At 43.9% G+C, this 21,927-nt stretch overlaps 1 protein-coding gene across 1 annotated transcript in view; it reads right to left on the bottom strand.

Moving 5' to 3' along the window:
* Man1a1 (mannosidase alpha class 1A member 1) overlaps positions 1-21,927 on the bottom strand; it is a 130,822-nt gene that overhangs the window by 16,426 nt on the left and 92,469 nt on the right. The window contains exons 7-8 of the mRNA XM_004860186.4: positions 5,706-5,829; positions 4,597-4,690 (exon numbers count right to left, since the gene is read on the bottom strand). Coding sequence (XP_004860243.2) covers positions 4,597-4,690; positions 5,706-5,829 — 218 coding nt within the window. The remainder of the gene's footprint in view (positions 1-4,596; positions 4,691-5,705; positions 5,830-21,927) is intronic.

Genomic DNA, 21,927 nt, shown 5'->3' with positions numbered 1-21,927 from the left:
CGCGGCCCCAAGCCCGTCCACGCCTCTCTGTCCTTCCCAGGGCAGTGCTGGCTCACGCTTCCTCCTGCTCCACCTCTGCATCTGCAGCAGTCATTTTCTCATTTCCAGCTTTTCCTATGGCGTGGGTGTTATTTCCACTTACATTTTCTGAAGCACAGAAAATCCGGCAGGCAGCCCCAGGTGCCCTTGGCTGCTGCACAGGACCGGAAGGCCCGGGATGCGATCCTCGCGTGGAAGCTCTGCCCGTGTGCCTACTCGGCGCTCGCCTGACCATGAGTCTCATCACCCAGGCCTCTCAGGCTTTCTCTGGAGCCCGGAGGCCCTGCGAGACCCCAGCATCCTCTGCACCACCGTGGCCACCCTGCCTGCTCCCTGACCGCTGGCACACAGCCCTTCGGTTCTTGAAAACATCATGCACTGCCGCTCCGGCTCCCAGGCCCTGCTCTCTGCCCGAGTGCACGTGCTTGCAGCTTTGTGCCGGACGCTGGACTTCCTCACAGGAGCCCTCGACACCCACGGCTCCCATGCCCAGCCTTCGAAGAGCACACTTGTCCACCAGCCCTGGACTTCATAGTGTGGGAGAACGGCTTCCCCCGCCCCATAAAATCGTGATCCAGGACAGCAGAGACCAGGCCCACGCCAGCTCCCGGAAAGTATGCTGCCCTCAACGAGCAAGCAATGAAGTGAAAATTCTCCTAAATCAACCTTCATGAGGCCTGTACCCTCAAGCTAGAAGGGTCATAGTTTTAACTACTTAAATATGCAATTTCCTTACTGTAGAAAGTCCAGAATTATATTAATCTTAATGGAAAAATGTGTTTCTAAGGTCAAATTCTTAAAATAGGGTTGGAAGTGACCTTTACAGCTTCCTAAACAAATCACTACAGGAACCTCTGACACCTACAAGCTAAGCAGCCTAGGCACCAGCTCACCAACAGCAAGCTCTCTCAGTACGGACTTGGTCACAGGAGGCAGACACGAGTGATGCATGGGGAAGCGAGTCGCTGTCCGCTGACTGTCACCATCTGGGACAGGCAACACCGGTCCCGGTCCAGACGTGTCCTTCGAGTTACAGCAATGAGTAAAAACCAGCAGCCAGCAGCAGCGTGGGTATTTCCCCCAGGTTACAATTCTGTACTGAGCGGAGGAAGCAAGCATGGAATTTGGAGATTTGTTTAAAAAAGGGGTTGGGCAGTAGTGTTTGTTCTCATTAATTTTGTCAAGTGTTAGTTTCCGTATTCTCTGCTTATAAAAAATTCACATTTGGAAAAAAAGGGAAGGAGCAGAAGTGAAAATACACCTTCTTGATAATGAGCTCACTGAGCTCCCCAGTCTGCACGACGCACATGCAGGCGACAGAGTCCACACAACAGCGAAGCGGACCTGGGGGAGGCATCGGCTTCGCAGCAGGCAGAGCCTCCCACTGTCAGTCAGGAGGGACAGGGGAGGTGTTTCCTGCCTAGCTGTCCTACAGTCAACTTGCCTCACCTGGACCTGAATTTCTCCCTCTGAAGTAATCCCTCACCGGCTCTGGGGACCACACACACACACACACGTCATAGAAAGCAAAGTGCTCTGTATGGAGACACAGAGGCCGCAGCTAGCACTGGTCTCACAGACTGTGTTTACACTGCCAGTGAACTGCTCAGGATGCTGCCTTGGAGCCACAGCTGTGGAGAAAGAGCAGCTTAAAAACAGGAACCAGAGCCCAAGACGCTGTGTGGTGGACTGCCCAGTGTGCCTGACTGGCCACCCTCCTCCAGAGCTCTCAGAAGAAAGATGGGACATATGTGAGTCACCAGGAAAGGGGTCGTGACAGGAAGTACCCAAAGTGCTGCGGGGCGGGACAGGAAGTAGCTGACCAGGAGTGGATGCTGACAAATCCCACACGGGCCTTAGAAGGAGACGCTTCCGGAAGAAATGACAGCCAGGCTGGGATAAGGAATAGGAGGATGAGGAAACAGCCAAGCAAAGCCTAGACATGGCCAAGTGGCCTTGATTAAAGGATGGCAAACTAAGCGTGTCTTCTCGGGGCTGGAAACAGGACGGAAGATGGGGGAAGGACACGAGGCTGATCAGTCTGTGTGTTCTCCACCCGCAGACTGCCCACAACCAATCCAAACAGAAAGGGCTCCCTGTGCCAGGAAGGCGCCCAAATACACAGAACACAGGTGACCCCGAAGGGGAAGCCACGGTTCCCCGTTCAACTGGCTGTTTGGTCCCTCTTCATAGCGACTTCCAAACCCTAAAGAAATAAAACAGTAAAGCAAAGTGACTCTTCTGCTTTCAACATTTGAACCCTGTGATGAGAACCAAAACAGTCACCCTCTTAGAGAACTGTACTGTCGCTCACCCCAGTACTCTGTGGTCTTCAAACTTTATCCCAGCGCTTTTACATGCTTACAAGTAAACAAGTACTCTGACGAATCTGCTGACGTGAGCACTATCAGTATTTACCATAGTGGAAAATTAAAACCGCATTTAAAAATCTTTGCATTAATTCATTAAAAATAGCAATTATTATAGCCACTATGTTCATATAAATAGATGTTTTTCATAAAATGTTACACTGTATAAAAATAGTCGGACGATGACCCTGTTTAATAATTTTGCAAATCTCCTTAATGTCTGCTTTACTAGAATACAGCTGGGTTCCCGTATCTGCTCTAATTTCAATCAACTGCTATCTGCCGTCCTGGCTAAAATATACAAAGAAAAGTCAGCCTCACCGTTTTACTGTTGGAAGAGTATTTGAATAGTCTTTTCTCTTTGGTACTACAAAACTAGACAAGTGATGTTTTTAAAGGTTAAGCGTTTTTTTTAAAGGTTAGTTGCAATGTAGAATTAGGAATTACACCAAAAAAATTTTGTACTCAGTTCCACTAGAATCTATTGGCCTATCTTGTATTTGAGTCGATATTTTTCCCATGTGTGATTTTATAACAGCAGCACTGGCCACTGGAACATCCTGCATCTCTGAGTTATGCAAGTCTTCCAAGTGTTGACGTAGTCCACGGTATGACATCACCACCACGTTTGTTAGTATCAACACCAACCTCATCAGAGGACTGCTGGTGTCAAACTTGCGGTGGCAGATCCATGTTTTCCAAAAATCTAATTTTTAGTGAGAAACCTGACTTTTGTCATTGGCTCAAATTCCGTCACTCTTCCTTGAAGAGACAGGCGCATTTTCGAGAACATGCCTGCCAATCACCCAAGTCTGAATAACCAGTTGTTTTTAGGAATTCTGCCAAGCAAAAGTGGTGACCAGGAAACAAGTCACAGGCGTCCCAGGGACAGCCAATAACCAGTGCCAGTGAGGAATCGACAGGCGGCCCCCAGCGGGGCCTTCCCTCGGCCAACTGCTCTGCACTAGGCAGCGGGACGCTTTGTGTGCTTTCTTCACCTCATCACCCCGACTTCGCACTGCCCTACGCCGGGCCGATGTGCACCGCGCCGACAGCCGTTTTGCTGCCTCCCTAAGAACACTCACAGGTGGAGCTGGCTCTTTCAAGCAGTGGTAAAGAGCACAGAGCGGCGAGCCCTGAGCCGCGGGGTCGGCCCTGGCACTCACAGGGGTCTCTGCAGTTTCTGCATCCCCATGCAGCGTGCGTGTGAGCATCAGCACAACACCAAAGGCACAGAGTCTTCGTGCTTTCGTAAAATACGTTTGACCTTGTGGTCCCTAGAAGGCCCCAGAGCTTGCAGAACCTGCGGACCATGCGGACATCAGTGGCAGTCCTCATTACGGTCCTGAGGGCTCAGCAGTGGGGCCTTCCAGGACTACCACCGACACAGAGGCGTGGACGTTTCCCTAAGTAAGTTATTCTTCAGGAAAAGCACTTATAACGAGTGCAGCATGGTCATCTAAGGATGGTATGTACATATAAACACAAATTGGAGTAAAATATGAAGGCAGTGCGAAGCCCTCCCATAGCTGGGCATTCACCGAATAGTCTTCACTTGTTTTCAGTTGCTACTTAATCTACCACTGCGTCTCCAGACTGGCTCAGGTGTGTACCCTGCACATAACTGTCTGACGTCAGAAGCCAGGTTCCTAGCAGCAGAAGTCTTCGTATGACACTCACCCCCACATTAAAGGTAATTCTCCCATCAAGAATCTTTATCTGGGGCTGGGGATTTAGCTCAGTGGTTTCGACGCCTGCTGCGCAAGCGCAAGGACCTGAGTTCGATCCCCGGTACCAAAAAAAAAAAAAAAAAAAGAATCTTTATCTGGTAGCTTAAAATTAAGGCCAGGAACCACGGCTTGTGCTTCCAGTTCCCCAGCTCTGCATGTAGAATGATCCAGCTGCTCTGTAAAAGCCACGTCGCCAGAACAAGAGGGACACTGCCCCTCCACAGGCCGCCCCACACCTGGGAAAGGTCTCCTCCCGTCATGGTTTGGGTGTGCTTGCTTGTGCCCACACTTGCACTCCCAGTGGAAGAGACAGCAGTTTCCTGCCGGTGCCAGTGCCGCCGGCCTACACAGAGCCGAAGGTCAGGAGCCCCTGCCCCGCCCCACCCCTCCCGAGCCTCCTCCCGGGCCTCCTCCCGGACCCTCCCTCTGCACCCACCACCGAGAGCCGAGGGACTTACGTTGACCCCACTGTCCACTGCTGGGGTTCAGATAGTTAGGGTAAAGGCCTTTCGGTTTTTTCAGTTTGTTCAGCACTTTTCGGATATTCATCACCTACAGCAGAAAAGGAAACGTTACTATGAAAATAGAAGAAAAAATTTTCATGCCATTCTTCCTCTCTTGATTATATTTTTCCACTTTAGACAAAATGAGTTGATTTTAATGTTGCAGAGTTAGAACAAAGACAGTTACCATCAGCTCATTATCACAAACATAGCAGCAGTAAGCGAACGCTGTCACACTGATTGAGATCCACCCTAACCAAGGACTTCCTGACACACAGACGTACACAGCTGGGGACGGGCCTGCCGAGGAAGCCCAGTTGGAAAAACAAAACGGAAAAAGAGGCAGGACGATGCTCTATGTGTGGCCTGAGCCACTGGAGATGCGAGGTGTCCTCTGCTGGGGGGCTGAGGCCCCCTGGGGCCGAGTGTGGACCGGGCACTGCAGTGGAGCGTCCTGAGCTGGCCTCTCAGTGCAGGTGAGGAGTCGGGGTCCCGCAGGGGCTGAGCCTGGCCAGGGACAGCAGGGCTCAGCAGGGCTCAGCAGGCAGTGGCGAGGGCTGGGGCTCTGACACGTACGGGCCGGGCCTGAGGAGCCACCGAGGAGCGGGAGGCCTCCCTCCAGGGGCGCCATGCAGGGGGCGAGAGCCGTGACAGGAAGGGAATCAGGTGGACAGGGCTCCGGCGAGGCGGGACAGGAGGGGAAGACAACAGGCAACGCTCAAGGGAAGCGGCTCTTAGGGAACCGAGGTGGGGCGCAGGCCGAGGGTGCGTGGTGAGGTGAATGCGAATCCACCCAACAGCTACGGTTTGCCCCTGAACACAGATCAGTTCGACGCCTGCCTCCCCTCTGTAAAACTCTGAAGTCCTCCCACGCATGGCTCACGCAGCCCGTACAGAAGCTGTATCTTCAGATGAGGAAAAAGGCGACAGATGAGGTATTTGGGGTACAGAGAGCAAGTGTGTCGCCAGCCCCCCCATTCCCGGGGGCCTTGGGTAGCTGCGGTCCCCACCACCTGTGCCCTCTCCTGGCGGCAGAGCTCGGCCGGCGGCACAGGAGGCGTCACCTTCTCAGCGAAGACGGGGTCTCCCGACAGGTGGCTCAGGTGCATGAACTCCAGGTGCAGCGTCCCGAATTCTGCCAGGATGCTGCTGCCTCCGGAGGCCCAGGGCCAGTTCCTCCCGATGCCACTGGAGAGAGGACAGGGGTACTGGTCAGACAGGCCCGCCCCACACGTCCACGAGGAGCGAGAGGCGGCCTTTCACATCCAGGAAGGAGTCCACGCTGGTGCGCTAAAACCAGGCGGGGATTTTGCCCCTTGGTTCTAGGCTTTTATTATCTGCAAATGGAAAACTGGTGTTGACCCGAGAAAGAAGTGGTTGTCTGCTCGCTGTTGATGAACAAATATTTCAGAAAGCACAGATGCTACACAGAGATGCAGTCACTCCAAGTAGAAAATAAAACAGAGCCAGAGCCAAACGCCTCCCACACCCCACTCCACACAAGACTCTTCCACGTTTAGTTGACGTCGGCCCGAGGTGCTGCTGTGGCCCGGATCTTGGAGTCCCAAAGCCCGTGTCTGACAGGCAGTGGGAGAAGGCCCTAGGAGGGCACTCGGGAGGGCTGTCACTGGGGATGCACCCTCTGAGGAGGGGAGCCCTCCCGCTGTCCTTCCTGGCTACCATGGAGTCAGCGGCTTCCCCATACCTGTCCTTGTCACAGGCGCCCAAGCAACGGGGCCGGCCGACCACGGGCTATGACCTCCAAACCGTGAGCCACAATGGACTATTCTCTTTAACTTGGTTACCTGGGGTATTTTATTATAGTAATACAATTTACCACACTAATACAGATTCCATGAGATTTTAGATGTCTACCACATACAGAATTTTATTTGGATGAAGATAAATTTCAAATACTTATTATATACTTCAACCTTCATGTCCTGCTTCCACTTACTAGATTTCTGGTTTTAATGTTTATCTTCACATTGTTCCATCTGTTTTCCCAATGTATTCTCTAAGGCACTCATTGCCTATCTTATGTAATCTATGCTCAAGAGTCTCAACAAAACCGTGTTATACAAATGTAGAAGAGGTCAAAAGCATGGACTTTAAACATTATTGCCTTATGGCTCATTGCTTTCCGGGAGAAATGCTTTTATTTTTATTGTAGTGCTGGGGATCAAACCCAAGACCTCATGCATGCCAGGTAAGAGCTCTACCATTGAGCTATACCCCCAACCTGAGAAATGCCTTTTCAAAAGAGCTAGTCTTTTAAAAAGAGCCATAAATATGTATACACACGAAAGTACATAGAGCGACTCTTGACACATGTCAAACTCTCGAGTATACTTTATTTGTGAAGAACCACTTAAAACTTTAAGACGTATGTGATAATTCAGATGAGTAATAAAGCCAATGATTCTTCAGACCAATAAATTTCTTTTCTGATAGCCAAATTGCCCATTTTTGTGTTGGTTCAGGTGCACGCTTGTTGTGGGGGCTATGCACAGCACTGGCTATAGGCATGGTCATAAATCACTCTTTTCTCAAAGCCTTTACAGAGTGATGAGACACAGACGGGAGCATCAAGGATTCCGTGGAACATGGCAGAAGCCAAGACCAGCAGGAGCTCTGCGAGCGCCCAGAGGCAGGGTCTACAGTGAGATGCACAGACCAAAGCCAGGAGCACAGCAAGGAGGACCCCCTCCCCCAGCTGCTTCTCCAGGCTCAGCACCAGTGAGGCGAGAGGGACTCAAGGCAGAAGGACCAGCCGGCAGCCAGCACGGGGCCAGGTCCTGGAGGCTCGTGGAGTTCAGACTCTTCTCTTTCCAGATCCTATTTAAATGCTGCCCTTGCTGCCAGCCAAACTTCCTGATCAACTTCCTCTGCCTGGGTACACCCTGCCAGCCCTGTCCTTGCCACGGCCACCTAGCTGCTGAAGGACAAGCAAAGGTCAATGGGCAGGGCAGCTGGTGCCTGAAATCCGGGGCCAGCCTCACTCTTACCCCTGCTCCTTTTTAGACCCCAATACTGATTTTCTTTCAAACACAGATGAACAGTTACATCTAATGAAAGCACACAGAAACCTGAAAACACAGGGACCTGAAGATCATGTATTCATGTGTTTTAGAAAATGTCTTAAATTGTAGGTTCTGGGAAGGTGTCCGTTTTTAGCTGCATAGTTGGTTTAGAGAGCAAGAATGTCCAGCCATCCACGTGGGATGGATAGCTGCTCTCAGGTCATTAACACCTGGCCATGCGTGTGGTGGCTGGCCATTCACGTCAGGAGCATCCATCTGTCGTCCAGGTGTTTCATGCCTGAATCAAGTCAATAACCTAACAGGCAAAGCTACAAGTTTCTATGTCATGGAGAAATAGTAAAACAAAGTTGTGACCCAAGGCTCCTCACAGCAAGAGGGGATGACAGCTCTGGTCCTAAAAGGGAGGAGCACAGGGTTCCGGGGAGGCTCAGGCCTGCCTGGTCACCAGGGATGTGCTCTTTGCAGTTCAGAGCACTGCAGTCTGTGACGGCAAGCTTCGGTGTGCAAGCGGAGACGTTTGACTATGCTACCTAAGACTCAAACTGCTTTTGGATCCATGCATTTCCTCCTTGCCATTAATGTGGTGAATCAAGAGAAAACCAGAGACACAGAGATTCTTCAACATATTCAAAATAAGATTTTAAAAGGGTTATGTACTTTCTCTCCCTCCTTCTTCTGATATTCATCTCTGAGGGAAAACTGCGTTCTTTTCTATCACTGTTTACTTACAGCAAGAGCCTTAGACGCGTGTATCACACTCACAGAAAGAAGCTGCCCCAGCATGCATGGCATGAGACATGACGGCATGGCGGTGGCCACCACTCATTCCACCTAGGGAACCAGTGTGTCCCAGGCCCGGAGCTGCACCCACTCTAACCACAGTATGTCGGAAGTGGTTCAGGACACCGGAGGGCACAGCCCTCTCTAGATGCTAGTGCGGTCCCCTGCCAAGACCTGCAGACTGACCTGTGTACCCTCGGGGCACACACCCAGGTGAGCTGTGGCAGGTGTGTCTCTGGGAGAGGCGGCTGCCAGTTCTGTGCAGCAAACAGGCACCAGGTCACAGGAGGAGGGCCACAGGCAAAATGACTTCTCAGATCTGTTGTGTCTCAGATTCTGAGTCCACTGAAGAATCTGCACACCCTCGAGGATGAAGTGCTATGTGGGTGGTGGGCAGTCGGCCCTGAAATGGGGGTCTGTGGCCAAGGAAATGAGTCCGGGGGGAAGTTCTCTCTGGGTCTGGGTCCATGAGGTCCTGGAGTCCCAGGTCACCAGAGTCCAGCATTTTATATCTCTGCACCCCAATGGCCCTCCTCTCCGGTAGCAGGAGACTTATGTGTCTTTACCTTATGATCCACTGTCACAGTACTTTATAGGCAGCTGCAGTGTTCTTTATCTGCCCTATTTTATAAATATGAATAAATTTCAGAAAACCCCTTTAAAGACAAATCATAGTTTGTATGCAGAAAGTATTAGTTCTATAAGAGCAGCATGAAAGAGAGGACTATTTACACGTTCCCAATCTTACTATAATGACTACATTTTGAGCCACAACAGCATCGGCATATGGAAACATACCCAAGAAGGCGATTAACAAGGTGGGGGCACTGCCAAGTGACTGGTTCAAAGAATCTGAAATAGAACTTCCAATTGTCATAAAACTCCAGCCTTACTGGTTTGTCTCCTTCAATTCCTAGTTCTTACATTTTAACCTGGAATGTTATTTAACACGTATGTTTCAAATTTTTAATTTAACTTAAATTTTCAATGTTCTACAAAGGTAATAATTATTTGAAAATAAAACATCACAACAAAAATGATTTTGGCAATCAGAAACATGCCTTTTAAAGAACTGAGTCACTGTGATTCCTCTGGAAATACAGAATGCGATTTTAAGGTTTTAATCTGGATGTAGTTCATCAGCAGAGCAAAGTACATCTTCATCCTGTTGTACTCAAAAGCAAGAAAGCCTAATTACTTACTGACCTCAGCTCCGGGAGGCAAGGGGCTGCCTTTCCTTTCTCCCGGGAACGGTTCATGGGGCACAGGTTGGAGCCACCACACTAATGGCGCTGTTCCACTCCCAACCGAATCCCACCGGGCAGCGCCACCTCTCAAGGTCTGCAATGACTCAAGTAGCTGGGGACCTTTCTGCATTGATGGTGTATGCTTTCAAAAGAGGCACAAATGCAGGGAACTAAAGGTATATGTTACAGTTGACTACTGGGATATAATCTGGATCATTAATGCATTTATTTGGCTACTTAGTATAACTGAATGCCACACATAAAGATTTTATAAAAGAGAAACAATTCTCGAAGTGTCAGATGCATACATCAACAAAGCATTATATAGGGCTGCAGTTTTGACTAGCTATGGCTTTCGATTTACGTTCCTTGCTACTTGCTGTTCTCTGTAAGATGGGAAATGAATTTTCATTCAAGAATGAAGAATAAAAATAAATAATAATTTTCTTGAGGGTTCCTGCCTGAACGATTTCTGATTAGCTGATTAGTGAAACAACTCACTTCAAATTCATGGTCTGTAATACAGTTTAGTCCTGGGGGTGACAAAGTCATCACTTTTTGGAGAAATAAGCTCCCCCATGCTGTATGTTACTGTTCAGCCTTATTCATGTATGCAAATGGAATGGCACACAGGGATATTTAATTCAAAAGAGCACATAATTTGACACTGTTCCTTTTGGATTTCAGCACAAATTAGTAAAGAATAATTAGAAATTTCATGAATGACTGTTTCATTTAGTGATATTCCCAAAGCTAACTGACTTTGAGATGAAGCAATTTCAGCTTCACTTAGAAACGTCTCCTCCTGAAAAGGCTTGCAGGGTGGCTGCTGCTTCATTATATGCATTCTAAGGTCTCAGGAAGCGTTGGACTAACAATTCGAGGGGCGAGCGTGGGAGGACATGAGGAATTCCACCAGGACCATGAGTGCAGCATGTGGGTTAAGTGCCCAAGGAATTTCCACATTTCCTTTGTCCTGTTATGTGTCTTTTACTTTGCTCTTTTCTTTATCCATGCTTTGAGTTTCTCATGTAAGAGAAACCACGAGATACTTAAGCTGGCGGGTCTAATTTATTTCACTTAACGTTATGGTCTCAAGGTGCATCCATTTTCTTGCAAATGACTCTAATTTATCCTTCTTGGAATCTCTACACTCAAAGTGTAAAGCGGGGGCCAAAACTACGCTTAAAATCCGTAGCATGTTGCTACTCTCATCATGTGTAGTTACTGTAGATGGAGCTCAAACTGAATACTTATTACATCCGTTCACTGTGACTGTAGGTACTGCTTCCTTTGCATGCAGCTTGAACTGTGGGGAAGGCAGAGTTGCAAAGCAGGAGATGGGGAAAAACCCTCCCTAGTTCCCGGAAGCAACTTACGCCCAAGGTCCCAAGGAGCCCTCATTCCCTTTTCCGGTGGGCCTGTGGGAAAGATCTGCTTGCTAACTGCTACCAACAGCCTGTAGGCAGGTGGAATGCAGTTTCTGTTCAGTGACTGGGCAAACTGACACATCCTATCAGGAAACAGATGTTCAGGAAACACCACTGAAAAGGCTGGCGGAGCCAGAGGGAGCATTTTGGTCTGCATGTGCACACACATTTGCCACGTTCTACCCACTGCCTCGAATGTGCACTGCAATTTTCACAGACATTGTCTATGCCAATCAATGTACATCATCACACTGTTGAGTGCATAGTATCTGACTGAATGGATAGATTCTATTTATTTAAACATACCCTACTGATGAACACCAAAGCTATTTTAAGGCCACTATCAAAAATTCAGTGGTATGTTCAGCTAGTTTCTTTTTAAAACTAACTTATTTTCAGACAAAACTGTCTACATTGCTTTCAGCTAGAAGATGTTAGTTTAACTGCTGAAACTGATAATGAAGACACTTTGAGGATGTGCACTGTAGGCCTAACATGTCCACTATTTATAGTGCTCTTTCTCTTTCTGGGCGGGCTTCTCCTATCCCACCACACTGGGTTGCCTGGAGTTGTTGGGGTATTTCACATCTATCTGTGTAAGTCGCTGCACCAAGTCCTTTAAAACTGGGATAGGATAACTATAGCAATCATTTATATCCAGACACTTTTCTAACAAATCTGAGAGTAGAAAAGAAGCATAGTACATTCCATCTTCATAAATGGCAATACATTAAAACAGTTTGTCAGCCATCTCTGTGAAATTCCTCCTTCCTTTGATTTTTTTTCTTTTTCTTGGTACCAGGGATTGAACTCAGGACCTTGTACTTGCAAGGCAGGTGCGGTGGGACTGAGCTACATCCCTAGCCCCTTTCCTTTGATTTTTGATACAACTGTTTCATTACTCTAAGAGTTTAATACATAACACTGTTCTAAGATAAGGCTCGAAGACACTAAGACTACAGTGAAACTGGGTCATGGTTGTTCATCTCTTTGTCTTTCACTCTATGGGTGAGTGGGTCATCTATGCACCAAACCATATGAAACCCACAGACTCCAGGCTTCTAATGATTCTCCAGTTCAGTCTCTCCGTCACCGGCCTGGTGAGGACCGTCCACTTCTACTGGACTCCGAGATCATCTGGGACCGAGCCCTGCTTGATGCAATGGTGTAATTCCCGAAGTTTAAACACTGCCAAGAAACATGCTTGATTTAATAAAATCAAAAAGCAAAAATAGGGCTGACTCACTGGCTTCCACTCCAAACATATTTCAATAATATAATTCAGTATTTAATGGCACTCCACACGTGCATTCTGAGATGCAGTTTAAGAAAAGGATTCTGCTGTAGGATGACCCCATGGTCTACCATTGGACTTGAAGTGGTCTCCAGTTGTGCGTTCTAGGAGCTAAGCTATGGTGCAGTGGAGACAAGAACAGGGGACAAATTCTCTGAGGCCACATTTCATTCATCTTAAAGACTGTTCTCTATTCTGATTTTATGTTCTTCCTAATGTTTGTGATGTTGAGTTTGTCCTTATAGATGAAATGATGACAGCAGGTAGGTTCCCCCACCACAGTTTTCAGTGAAACAAAAATACTGGCCACTTGAGGCTGATAATAATTTGGGAGAGTTTACTTGGCCTATGCAAGTTAAGTCTGGTATCACTGATCTTAGGACAGCCAAAGCAATGGAGAAATTACCACTGGCATGAACAGCTCACTATCCATTATGCCAAAAGCAATGTTAGCCTTCGGTAGGAATTCTGAGGTATTTATAAGCACACTATGAAGTGTTTCTGCCCAACAGGTTTAAAAATAAGCTCTTGGGGTGCGTCTTGCCAGGCTCAGCCAGTAAGACCCTACCAGTCAACCATTATCTGTAGAGTGCTCAATATGTACCAGGTAAACACCAATCACCCAGGAAACACGCTCGGATTTTTTCACGTCAGATGTGCTGCCTTGAAACTTTGGAGGGTTGGGGTCTCAACTGCAGTTCGGTTAAATATTTGTCTAGACAGCTGAGCAGAGGAAAAAGAGCTTTGAGAAAATCATTTCTGGCCTTCTGAGGGCCTTCCTCAGAGCTCTTTAACCGAGAAATCAAGTAGGTCTAATTAAATTTTTATAAAAGAAAGTGAACTTTGCCTCCTCAGTGTACACAGAGCACACTGGTATCTCATTACCCAATCCAGCAGATCCTCAGTACAGGTCTCTTTTGGGTATTGAGCCACTGGCAGCACTTGAGAAGGATTCATTTCTTGATGTGCAGTAAGGCAGTTATCACTGTGCTTCAGAGTGGGCGACAGGTTGTTTTAAAGGCATGATCAATAAAATGAATGCTAAATTAAGGAAGCTGCAATGGAAAAATAGTTAAATACTATGACTGCCATTCCAATTACTAAATGATGAATTAATAGCAAGAGAGTTCAAGAAAATAGATGATGTTTAAATAGTTGGGGCCAATAATATGGGGGTTCGGGTTAAGCTGCATTACGTAAACTTAGATCTTTCTCTTGACATCTAATGTAAATCTAACCAACCAAGAGGACTGAGGTGATTAATTAAACTACCTTATAATGTGAAACTGCAGCCTTTCGTAGATTTGCATTTTTACATAAGAAATGAGTGCACGTGTGGCTTGTGATAAGAACAAACAGGTTCCGTGACTATCTCAACAGATGTCGAGAGAAAGCTACCACGTGGCCCCCTTCCCTCCTTTCTGCCTTCTGCCTGCAATTTATGGTTTGGAGACTGCCGGAAGTTGTGTCATGAAACAGTCTGGCAACTAAAGTTTTAAAACACAAAGATTAGATTAAAATCATGATAGAAGACCAAAGATGACAATGAAGAATACGGAGTAAAACTCAACAAAAAGCAGAGGTATTCTCGAAAGAACATGAACTACTTCAATAAAATCAACATCCGCCCTGCTCTGGTCTGCAGAAGCATTTTTACTGAAATACAGGAAACACAGTCAATGCCACGATGTCTCCTGGGTTGAATCCGAGAGCTGCTATGTACGGCTGTGGGAAGGCGTTGCGTGTTTAATTTTCATGCTTAGCTTTTCTCCCTAACTGGGAGAATTCTGTTCCTTTGCCGCAGCTTCTCTCTCGAATAGATCCTCACATAGTAGGAGCCATAATTTCACCATGGTACCAAATAATCCATTTCTAACATATTTCAGCAACCTTTCCTTTAGTATTTTCTATACAATTCAGGAAGTACTGTAAATAAAGTATATTACTCATAGTTAAAATATTTTACACATATTGCCATATGTTTACCTTTAATTTACTTATTTCCATATCTTCAGTGATTAACATTCTATTATTGGAAAAATGTTGAAAATATAATTAAACTCCAAAACTCATACAGAGTAAGAATCAAAATATGTCATTTGTATACTCTGAACTTTTGTAATGATGATATTAACATTCTAAAATATTTTAAATAAACTGGCTGGAGGCTCTGATAGCAAATCTATATTTCTAGAAGAAATATCCAAAAAGTTCATAAACTTTTAGTAAGTTTATAGAAAACAGTAGTATATAAGTAAGTATATAAAATAACAATATATAAAAACAAGTTTATGAAAAATGTGCTTGCTTTTTAAGGATGCAAAAATTGAAAACATCAGTATACATAGGTCTGTCCTTTTAAGATGAAAATTATGAAAGTTATTAAGAAAGTACTGAGATAAACTAGTGCCAACACAAAAAGCTGCAGGTTAAATTTAGTTACTTATTTTTAAAGAAAATATAAAGAGTTAAAATAAAAACATCAAAACGCCACTTCTGAAATTAGAAGTCATCACTCATTTTATCTTTAAGGAAAAGGAAGACAAAGCCTTCCGCCCTCCTTAGGCTGTGCCAACGGAGCTGCAGCAAGGGCTGGGGTTAGGGAGTGGGGTAGGGACTTGGGGTTGGCACTTAGCCCTAAACATTGTGGTTCTTACCTGGCGAGGCCCAGGACGGTGCGGGGCTCTGCAAGTGGCTGTAGGCAGAAAGGGACAGCAGGACCAGAGGGCCCACCAGGCCGGGCTGACTTCCCAGACAGCGTCCGAGATGCATCAACAAACGGGACTCCAAGGGTTATGACAGGATCAGGATGCTCAGGGCACAAAATACCCTATGGATGTAAGAGGCACCTTCTTTTTCCTTAAATGTCAATTTAAGAACAATAATGATGTTTATGGGCTTTTTTTTCCCTCACTCAAAATGAAAATGCTTTCTCCGATCCCAGGAGGGAGACGTACATTCTTAGAATTTCAGATTACCTGCTTCAGTTAATAGTCAAACGTCAGCGTGAACCATGGCACAGTCATCTCGGAATGGGAAGTGCTAAGAAAGAAATGAAGTGGGAATGCAGGCTGGCGGGCGCAGCTTGGCTGGCCGGCTCCTCGGGAAGACGGCGATGCGGGGACCTCCCAGCCGGACCGCGGGCCTGCAGCACAGAGCTGGGCGTAGCAACGGCTGGGTGGCCGGGCAGGCTGGACTCTGCCGGGGAGGACACCGGCTCCTGAGAGGAAACGGAGCCCCGGCCCGGGGGGTCACGCAGGGCAGGCGGGCAGCCCTTGGGCCAGCACCAGCATGCTATTGTAACAATCATTCATAATTACAAGGAAAAAGCTGAATTTGAGCATTTTAATTTTCCTTTTTAAGATTTTCATAAAGATCAATTTATTCAATTTGAGGAACTTTCTTGGCAATGGCTTTTCAGAAATCATTTAAAGATTATAAAAATAACATGCATATGGCAAAAAATTGAGAAGATACAAAAGACTATGTACTTGAATTCAATGTGCCTCATGCTTTAGCCCCTACTGTCATTTTTGGGTAAATATCATTAACCCAATGCACCGACGTCTCTCCCATAGTTCCTGTGTATGGTCATGTACACAGAGGCAAAGTAAAACTACACATACTTTACAGACGTGATGCACCGCGTTTCATGAAAAAGCAGTCTTGTCTACCTCGCTACAGCCGCACAGTATTCCAACGTGTGGTCACACAGAGACTTTAACAAACTTTTTTGTTTTGTTTCGAGCTTTGCTATCATAAACGATTGTGCATGCACGAATAGATCCCCAGGATAAAATTCTGCAAGTAGGATTCCAAGTCATAAAGTAATTAAAATGTAAATAAACTCTACCTAACAGTTTCCTAAAACATCTGCTCCAATGCCTATTTCCCCTGAATCTGCATAAGAATGGTCTAGCTGCTAACTGCAAAAATTTATCAAAAATTTTAAAACCTGGTCAATCTAAAAACCATTTTACTGCTGTTTTGACTTGTATTTCTTTAATTATAAGCTTCTGATGTTCAACAGCCAGTGCACTTGCTTTTCTGAGAAGTACCTAGTTATGAGCTTGTCTCTTTTATGCACTGGTCTCACTGTCTCTTTCATGTCTTTTAAAGTCTATCAGTCTGTCAGTCCATCCATCCATCCATCCAGCGCTGGGACCCAAACCACCACATGAGGCAAGTACTGTACCACTAAGCTACATTCCAGTCCCTAAAATATTCTTTATCAATAAAAAAATTACAAGTAATGCATACTCATTACAGTGAGCAGGCCAACATAAAGATGACTTCTGGAAAAGTTAATATTGTATCCTTAGCACTTTCGGCCAATTCTAGTTAACCAGTGTTACCCATCTGCCTTCAAACAAACAGACACTCTACACTGTTATTTTGAATAAAATGAGGTTACATTATGTATCTTACTTAGCAACACACCTGTCTCTATTAGCTCATCATGGACATCTCTTTGAGATAATCATTTTTAGCAGCTTCATAATAACATTCTACAAAATGTATAATCACATTGTATTAAAGCAATTCTCTACAGATAAATGGGTAGACCTCTCCTAATTTAAAAAAACGTTACAATTATACCACATTAGCCATGAGTATTCTCCTCAATGCTTTCACAAAGAGCTTTTTAATATGGAGAAACTTGCCTTTTACCCCGCCTATGGTTTGCAGCTCTGCCTCCATGTGCTGACTTTTGCTTTGAGTTGTTTTTTGTTGTTGTTGTTGCATTAATGCTTATTTGGTAAAATTCTGCAGTATTTTTCTCGGTATTGTGTAACTTCTGGCTTCTGTGCCCTATTTAGAAGTCATCTCCCCTCACTCAAGATTGTTTTAAAAATCCTGAAAATCTTAGCAATATTTCTCTTTTTTAGGTAGGTTTACTAGTGAAAATTATTGTAATACAACATATATAGAAATAGGTCTAAAATTTACATTTGTAAACTATACTTTCATTTTCCTCCTCATATAATGCATTTTTTCAAAATGCTACCTGAGGCTCACCTGGTTCTCAGATTAGCTAATTGTGGCTATTAAATAGTTGGTATTTTAAAGTTAATTTCTCTTTGACACTTCTTTCTTTTTTTGATCTTATTGTGAAATTTCACTGATTTAATTCTTTCTGACAGAGATTTGGTAGTTTCATCAATACTTTCCCATTAAGAGGGAAAAAATTTGCATTTAAACAATGGCGAGCAGTTTATCCAGAAAATAACAACAATACAGAGGCTGAAGGCAAATCAGGGATCAGGCCAGATAATCATTAACCATCATTTATTTAAGGACTTAGTTAAGTTCTTAATTAATTAATTTAGTTCTTAGAGATCTTTCAGGCGTGACCTTGGGCAAGTGACTCCCTGAGACAGGAGAAGTAACACCTGCCTACGCCCCTGGAGATCTCAGAGGGATCAGATGGGATGATGCACTCAAAGCTGCTTAGGAACTACTGGGTTCAGCCCAGAAAAATATTTTTATCTTTTCAGATTAAGCAACTGACATTTAGCTAACCAAAAGAAATCTGTTTTTTGATTTTTCTCCTCAATTTTAGAGATGTCTACTCAATAAAAATAAATTCACCAAATGTTCACTTGGAGATAGAAATTATAGCGTAAGTAATAATGAACCAAAGTAAGGCATTTCCAAGACTTAAAAATGTAATCGACTGCTGCTGTTAATAGCCAATCTTCTTAAAGCAATTTAACTGATATAAAACTACCAAATATGCAGCATTTTAAGAAGGCTCTTATGTAATTTTAAAATATTTTGAATAGTTATAGAGCCACAGACGACCAAAGACACTTTAAATGATTTAATAAGGCCAGGAAAATCTTGTCTACTGATTTTTCTCCCCAAAGGTAAAACATTCTCAGATCTGTTTGGGTAGGGGGAATAACACCCTTTCTTCAGGGGGGCTGAAGTCTGAGCCCTTAAGAATCATCCTTTAAAAGGTCCATTTATTGTGTATTTTTTATACACTGAAATATAGTAAAAAACATTTTCTTACATTAGGAAGGAAAGCCAGATCAGGACTTTTACCAGAATACCTATTTTGCAATGATTTCCCAAAGCCTATTATATAAATATTTCTTAGTGCCAAACTTCTCATTATGACAATTAGTTTACTATGACAGACAATATATCATGTTTCTAAAGAACATCGGGAGTCTGAGAGCTGCTGATCCAATCACCAGTGAATCAATGAGTTAAATGCAATATAAATGTAAAAACTTAATTCTAAAGGGTAAATTTTCTTGTTTGCTCTTTTTGTTTGTTTGAGGCCCTAACCCTAACCCTAAGTAGGCTGGCAGGTAAATGAGGCAATGTGTTGGTCTAGGAGACCACAGGGTATTTACCAGCACTGAAAATGGAGATAGTGCCAATCCAGAGTGATTTATTGTAACAAGAGGACATTAAAAAGAGAAAAATATGTACAAAGCCAACTACTATAATACTATATTAACAACAACAAAAAACTCCCCAGCAAAAACATGCTAGAGACAATAAAAGAGAAACAATATTGACATGTGGCAATAAAGTAAAATAAGTTCAATTTTTAATAGCTCCAAAGCAAACTCTAGATCAAAATTTTAATCAACATTTGCGAAGTCATTTGAGCATAAAGTAAAAGTTTTTCTACATTTTAGGTTTCAGTTCTTATGGGACCCTGTTCTTTCTCACACTGTCTTACTCATTCCATATTTTATACATACACGTTTATATATAGATATATATAACATGTATCAAAATGTAAAAATGCTTCACTTCTAATTCTTGACTCAACCATTTTTCCTATTCCCTCTCTACAGATAATGAATTCCGCTTCTTGAATATCACTCTAAAGCTAAATTTTTGCATATGCTAACAAATGAGTAAATACCCTCCCATTTTACATAAATATTAGCAGACTAAGCACACTGTTAAGACCATATTTTTGCCTTTTGTCTTGAATATTCAGGGTCCTGTTTTCTAAAATTTTGTTTTTAACAAAAATTTCAAATAGACAAGGTAAAGCAGGAGTCAAGAAACACTTAAATTTACCTATAAACCTACTATCTAGATTTAACAAATATTAAATTTCTTTTGTCATTTGCTCTCCTTACTTATATGAAAGCATATTAGGAAATTATTATTCTTTTAGGGAATTATTTTAAAGAAGTTACAGACATCAAGTTAGTAAATATTTCTCACAATAGCACCAAGAAGAATTCCTTAGGAATTAACCTAACTGGGGAAGTGAAGGCCCTTGACAGTGAAACCTACAGTGCTCTGAAAGGAGGTGAAGAGGACGCAGGAACTAAAAGAAGCTCCCCGCTCCTGGAAGGCAGAACCAGCACTGTCAAGATGGGTCTACTTCCTAAACAGACGTGAAGATGCAATGCAGCCCCAATCCAAACACCAACAGCATTCCTCAGAGAACTAGTAAAAACTATCCTCAGATTTACACGGGACCAGAAGAGACCTGGAATAGCAAAAGTTGTGCAGGGCAACAAGAGCAAAGCAGGAGGTGCCATAACCCTGGACTTCAAGCTACACTACAAAGCGGCAGTGATTAAAAAAAATCAAACAAAACAGCATGGTATCGGCAAAAAACAGACAAGTGGATCAATGGAATGATGAGAGGATGCAGAAACAATTACGGTATATCCAGCTACCTGATCTTTGAGAGAGGCAGCAAAAATGTACACTGGAGGAAAGACGGCCTCTTTAATACAGTAAATAGTGCTGGGAAAACTGGCTGCCCATATGCAGAAGACTGAATAGAGACCCACATCTCTCACCATACACTAAACTAAAATCAAAATAGATCAAAGATCTAAATGTTAAAACGGAAACAATCTTCTGGAAGATAAAATAGGTAAAACTCTTGAAGATACATCATAGGCAAAGACTTTCTGAACAGAACCCCAACATCAACAAATGGGATCATATCAAATTAAAGTTTCTGAACAGCAAATGAAACAACCAACAGGTGAAGAGATGACCTACAAAATGGGGAAAAATTTTTGGCAGCTATTCCTTGGATAGAGGACTAGTATCTAGAATATATAAAGAACTAAAAAAAAAATTAGACTCCCCTCAAATAAAAGACTCAATCAAAAAATGGGCAGCTGAAATAAACAGGTATTTTCAGAAGAGGTCCAAATGACAAATTAATATAGGAAATAAATGTTCAAGATTTCTGGCCCTTAGAGAAATGAAAACTAAAACAACACTGAGATGCCATCCTACCCCAGAAAGAAGGCTATCATCAAGAAAACTGAAGCTGGGCATGGTGGTGCAAGCCTGTAATCCCAGCACTCAGGAGGCTGAGGCGGGAGGATTGCTAAGAGTTCAAACCTGGCCTGGGCTACATAGTGAGTTTCAGGCCAGCCTGCACTACATAGCAAGACCGTGTCTCAAGAAAAAGCAAGCAAGCAAGCAAGCTAGCTAGCTGGTAACAACAAATGCTGAGGAGGCTGGGGGTGGTAGTCTTCTACATGGTTGGTGAGAATATAAACTAGTACAGCTACTACTGAAATCAGTATGGAGATTCCTCAAACAAGTGAAATTAGAAATTCCATTTTATCCAATAATTCCCTTCCTAGGTATCTTCCCCAAAGAGTTAAAGACATCATACTGCAATAATACATTCACATTCATGTTTATAGCAGCACAATACATATTAGTTAAATCTTGAAGCCACCTATATATCCATCAATAGATGAATGGATAAAGAAAATGCAGTACTTATACATGATAGAGTACTACTCTTCCATAAAGAAGGACATCATTTGTAGGAAAATAGATGCACCTTGAGACCATAATGTTAACGGAGATCAATCAGACCTACATGCTTAAATATCATATTAACTTTTCTTATATGAGAAACCAATAAATAATTTCAAAATACAAAAGACAGATATTAATTAACAGGAAGAGAGACTGTTTGCAAATTGGAAGATCTAGAGATGGAAGGATGGGGCAGGGCAGAAAGGGAAGGGGGAATAAAAAGAATTAAGATATGTTAAGTATGTGTACTACTCCCTAAGATGAATGTAAACAGTACGTACTGCAATCATGCATTAATAAAAACATTAAAAGGAAAAGAAACTTTGGGAACTGATTTGAGAAAGGAGTCTGTTAAGTTGGAGAACTGGGTTGGAGAAAGCTTAGAATGCTGTAAGCATAGCTGGATGGGCTTGTATGAGCTCAGAAGACATACTGGTGATAGGAATGCTGATGTTAAAGGTGTGGTTCATGAGGTTTCAGGTGGTAATTAGAACTGTTTTGGGAAATGGACTAGAGCCCATTTGTGTTACATTCTGGCAAAGAAAATGGCTACATTTTGCTCATGTCCTAAGAGTTTGTAAGGGGCTGGATTTAAAGGTGGGAGACTAATTAATCTAGTGGAGGAAAATTCAAGGCCACCCAACATTCATGTGGTGGCATGGCTACTGGTGGCTGCTTTTACTCATATCTACAGTGTGAACTGGTAG

The sequence above is a fragment of the Heterocephalus glaber genome, unplaced genomic scaffold, assembly GCF_053883595.1.
Source record: "Heterocephalus glaber isolate CG9 unplaced genomic scaffold, H.glaber_assembly_v1.0 deba00001550, whole genome shotgun sequence".
NCBI lineage: Eukaryota > Metazoa > Chordata > Mammalia > Rodentia > Bathyergidae > Heterocephalus > Heterocephalus glaber.
The sequence above is the reverse complement of the archived record's forward strand: the minus strand, read 5'-3'. Positions and strand labels throughout refer to the sequence as shown.